The sequence below is a fragment of the Conger conger genome, chromosome 14 (genome assembly GCF_963514075.1).
Source record: "Conger conger chromosome 14, fConCon1.1, whole genome shotgun sequence".
Lineage (NCBI taxonomy): Eukaryota > Metazoa > Chordata > Actinopteri > Anguilliformes > Congridae > Conger > Conger conger.
In genome coordinates, this window is record NC_083773.1 from 3,328,299 (window position 1) to 3,333,298 (window position 5,000).

Here is a 5,000-nt window from a genome sequence, read left to right on the forward strand (position 1 = left end):
AGGAGCAATTGGGAGTTAGGTGTCTTGCTCAGGGACACTTCGACACGCCCAGGGCGGGAACCAACACTCTGTCTGCTCTTACCGCCTGAGCCAATGTCGCCCCATTAAGATGCACGCATTAGAGTGGGCAGTACAGTACTACGGCCCAGGAGGTGGGCTTTATATCTCAGAGAGGCTGCAGGTTTGAATCCGCTGAGGCACCACTAGTGCACCGTTGAGCGTGGGCACTTTAATTACTCTAATAAATATCTACCTGTAGAACTGCACTGTATTTATTAAGAAAGTGAGGTGCAAGTTGCACACCAGGGAGAGATAAGATCAGATGGATAAGGGGTCAGCAAAAGGCCTACAAGCCATCAGAAATGGACCTTGGCTAGAGCATTAGGTAATTTAACATACACTCACTGAACACTTTATTAAGAACACCTACCCATCTACTTATTCATGCGAGTATCTAATCAGCCAAAAAAATGTGATCTAAGTGATTTAAACCGTGGCGTGATTGTTGGTGCCAGACGGACTGGTTTGAGTATTTCTGTAACTGCAGAGCTCCTGGGATTTTCACACACAACAGTCTCTAGAGTTTTCTCAGAATGGTGCGAAAAACAAAAAACATCCAGTGAGTGGCAGTTCTGTGGATGGAAACACCGTGGTTGATGAAAGAGGTCAACGGAGAATGACCAGACTACTTTGTGTCTGAAATATAGACCATTGTGACCCTGTGCTACTCTGTGTTTGTCCAGATCATTCTCACCCTGTGCTACTCTGTGTTTGTCCAAATCATTCTGACCCTGTGCTACTCTGTGTTTGTCCAAATCATTCTCACCTTGTGCTACTCTGTGTTTGTCCAAATCATTCTCACCCTGTGCTACTCTGTGTTTGTCCAAATCATTGTGACCCTGTGCTACTCTGTGTTTGTCCAGATCATTCTCACCCTGTGCTACACTGTGTTTGTCCAAATCATTCTCACCCTGTGCTACTGTATGTGTCTCCCTCCCTGTCCTTGTAGTGCAGATGTCTTCAAAAGGCCCCCAGGGTTAAATATTGAGACACGTAATGCGGCCTGTAGTGTAGTGGTTAAGGTAAATGACTGGGAGACACAAGGTCGGTGGTTCTAATCCCCCGGTGTAGCCACAATAAGATCCGCACAGCCGTTGGGCCCTTGAGCAAGGCCCATAACCCTGCATTGCTCCAGGGGAGGATTGTCTCCTGCGTAGTCTAATCAACTGTACGTCGCTCTGGATAAGAGCGTCTGCCAAAATGCCATTAATGTAACGTAATGTAATGTAATGTAAAATAGTTTTTCAGTGCACGGGGTGGTCAGTCCCCACCACCTCACCTCCCGGATCTCCTTGATCTTGGAGCCCCCTTTCCCGATGAGGGACCCACACTGGCTGGCAGGAATGACCAGCCGTAGGGTGACTGGGGGCTTGCTGGTGACTGTCCCGTTGGCTACCAGGGTCGAGAGGTCCTGAGGGAGGCAGAGCAAGGGGAAGGAAGGGGCAGAAACGCGTTAGGGAGGACTTCAGGCACAACGCAACACTTACGCTTACTTTTAGGATATAGCTTGAATATTCTGGACTGTTGGATCTTCTGGTTTCACTGGCTACACTGTGTAATCAGTGATTTCCCCCCCCCCAGGTCAGTCAATGTTCCTGGAAGACCAGTTTCAGGCTGCCAGCACACTGATCGTGATGCAAACATGCTTCAAAACGCTCTCTTCTCCCCAGTCCGGCGCCAGTATGAGTAGGAGTCTGATTCCCGCCCCACTCGGTTCCCAAAACCTGAATAAATAAGGTGTCCTCCAATCCTCCGCTATCACCTCATCTCCCCTGTGTCCTGGAAGCTGATCCCTATGTCCTCCCTACCTCCTGTATTGGAGGAGACAAACAAAATGGCTCCTAGTCCCTTCCCGGTCGGTAAAAGATACATTTCTGGGTGACATCATCGCGCTGATGTCCACAGAGATTGAAAGACCCGCAAGATCTGACATTACTCAGACATTAGCCAGGGAGGCAGTGTCCAGCTTAAATTTCTGCATCTGTGCAATATATTCAGCCAAATGTGTGTGTGGTTCAGTGTGTTATTATCACACATAGGTAGCATCCTACCCAAAGCTAGATTGGCTACAATGGATAAGTGATTTCTGGGGCTCATATCCTAACAAATTTGGCAATCTAAGACCGAGGAACAGGTTTATTTATCTGCTTGTGCATGAATGTTGATTAACTGAACAAGACTTTAAATATAAATACAGGCAGCATGGCAACTAACATTACTTCAGAATGTGAATAGTATGCATGAATTCATTTATTACCAAGAAATTTGATTTCAGATGTTACAGTGGGAAATAATTGTTTTCTCAATGTCAGCCCTGAATATTGGGAAGCAATAACTCGGTCTAACATGAAGGGACAAATTTCACTAATCTATGGAAATCTGAATGTGAGAGGCAATAGACTGTCACAGTACAGCAACAGTATACGAGGCGAATTAGTGTTCTGTATGTTCAGACATGGCAGCACGGATGGTGCAGTGGGTAGCACTGCCGCCTCACAGCAAGGAGGTCCTGGGTTCGAATCCCCGTCGGCCGGGGCCTCTCTGTGTGGAGTTTGCATGTTCTCCCCGTGTCTGCGTGGGTTTCCTCCGGGTACTCCGGTTTCCTCCCACAGTCCAAAGACATGCAGGTTAGGCTGATTGGAGAGTCTAAATTGCCCGTAGGTATGAGTGCGTGAGTGAATGGTGTGTGTGCCCTGTGATGGACTGGCGACCTGTCCAGGGTGTATTCCTGCCTTTCGCCCAATGTATGCTGGGATAGGCTCCAGCCCCCCTGCGACCCTGTTCAGGATAAGCGGGTTAGGATAATGAATTAATGAATGAATTAATAAATGTTCAGACATCGGACAAATCAGGATTCTGGAATGCAGTAAATAAATATCCAGGAAATACAGTCATTTTTATATCTGTATACTACCGAGATGTTGCTGATTACATGTCAATGCAAACTGCAATGTCAGGTTCATGTTTGTGCAGGCTACTGTACATGCAACTATTTGCCCTTGAAAGCTACAAGCTATTTTGCTTATTATATACTTAAAATGGGCTGACCACGCTTGAGATCTGCGCCTGACTGTGGGAATGTTGTGTAGGCTCTGCAGGAAATAATAGTTAAGACAGGGCGAGGACATCGATAGTCGGCGTCGACTCTGAGGACGGCGAAGCAGATAAGCTGTCCCGGTTTCCATCAAGCCTCCTCGTTCCCTCCTTCCCTCCGCTTATCTCCACCCCCTACTTCCCTTCACGTACGTCTGGGTAGGAGACGAGTGGCAGTGGAGGAGTGGAGGAGAGGAGGAAAGGAGGAAAGGAGGAGAGGGGTCAAAAGTAACGGGACGCTCCAAACCTCTCCCTCCGCTGGACCCGTCCCAGCGAGCTTTGATTTAAAAAAAAAGGAACTTCTCGCAAAAAAGCTGGAGCCTGAAGGAAACAGGGCAGTCGTGCCAATTAGCGGAGTGCGGGCGCCATTTCAGACAGCCTTTTTCTTTAATTAAGCCCGGTAATAAATACTGCCTTTAATCGTGGTCGGTGAGAGGTGCAATCAATTAGTGCGAGCCGGAATCGGGCCGGCGTTTGAAATGTAAATAACGCGCTCCGCCTGGCTGCCCGTCCACAGCTATCGCCATACGGGGGCCTGGATCACTGCACGTGACCCCGACATGCACACGGCACCCCCCCCCCCATAAAATCATCCCCTCTGCCCCGAGAAAATCATTTCACCCCCTCCCCCAATAAAATCATTTCAAAATCACTTCCCCCCTCCCCCATTAAAATCAATTCACCCTCGCTAAGCCTTCAGTGATATTCTCCACCTTCCCACAAAAGAAGCTCTGGGCTGAAACGCTCCCATTCTTTCCAACGTGGTTTGTTTGCTCGGAAACGAAACGAAGTGGAGATGGGCATCCGCCTGAATAAGAATATCGCTTCTTTTTTTTCCCTGTGGGCCTGTCTCCTTCACCCTGAGCTGGATTTGCGCATTATGACTCTCCGCTCCCGATCCGGGGCAGAGCGGCGCTCCCTCGTCAGGATCAGAGCGCTCCCGACGTCAGCGCCCAGATTTAATTTAAAAATATGCGTTACGTCTTAATAGCTGTGAGCTCAGTAATCCCCCCCAGCCCATCCTCTGCGTAATTCTCGGAGCGGGTCTGCGGAAATGCTTCCCAGGGTCTCCCAGCCCGGAGACGTCTCCCTTCTCCCGTCTCCCTCTCCGATTCTCCTCCGCACAGGATGATAAAACGTCGATAGCGATCGACTCGCGACTGGAAAGGAACGACGGCCCGGCTGGTGACCTGTGAGGGCCGCCCCGAACGTTTATGTTTCCAGCGTTTTTAAAAGACGAATCGGGTGGCGGCACAGACGTAATTCTGCATATAAATTGAAGTGACATGGGTGGGAGTTAACCGTGATTGGCTTAGGATTTCACCGCCACCCCCCCCTTCTCTTATTTACAGCGTGCATAATAACCAAACCAGGCTCGAGCTAAAGCCGGGATTTATGTGTACTGTAGAGTGTGTGTGTGTGTGTGTGTGTGTGTGTGTGTCTTCTCACGACCAGCGACCGATCCTGAAATGATGGGGACTTGTTTAACTACAGCTGGGGGAGACCTGACGAGACCTCCTTATTAATCTGAGCGGTTAGATACGAACCCCCTGCTGGGTGCCAGCGGCAGGGTGCCCCCCCAGGGTTACCATGACAACTGACTCCATGGGTGAAATAAAGAGCGGGGAGTTGTAGGGACAGAGGGGAGGGGAGGGGTGGGTTTGGGGTTTGGGGTTTGGGGTTTTGGGGGGCGGCGGAGGCCAGAGAATCCAACAGATGTTTAATGAATACCATTGTGGGTGTTCGGGCTGCCAGGAGCACAGGCAACAGCAACGTAACCTGCTTACGCACCGACTCTGCCGTGAGCTAAAGGCCTCTAATGAAATGGCGACGCTGATTGCTGGCAC

The 5,000-nt window shown here is 49.6% G+C and overlaps 1 protein-coding gene across 4 annotated transcripts in view; it reads right to left on the reverse strand.

Annotated features, from left to right (window-relative positions):
* Positions 1–5,000, reverse strand: part of pcbp4 (poly(rC) binding protein 4) — an 85,972-nt gene that overhangs the window by 19,896 nt on the left and 61,076 nt on the right. For all 4 annotated transcript variants that reach the window (XM_061220438.1, XM_061220439.1, XM_061220436.1 and 1 more), the window contains one exon: positions 1,340–1,471. In XM_061220438.1, the coding sequence (XP_061076422.1) occupies positions 1,340–1,471 (132 nt within the window). The remainder of the gene's footprint in view (positions 1–1,339; positions 1,472–5,000) is intronic.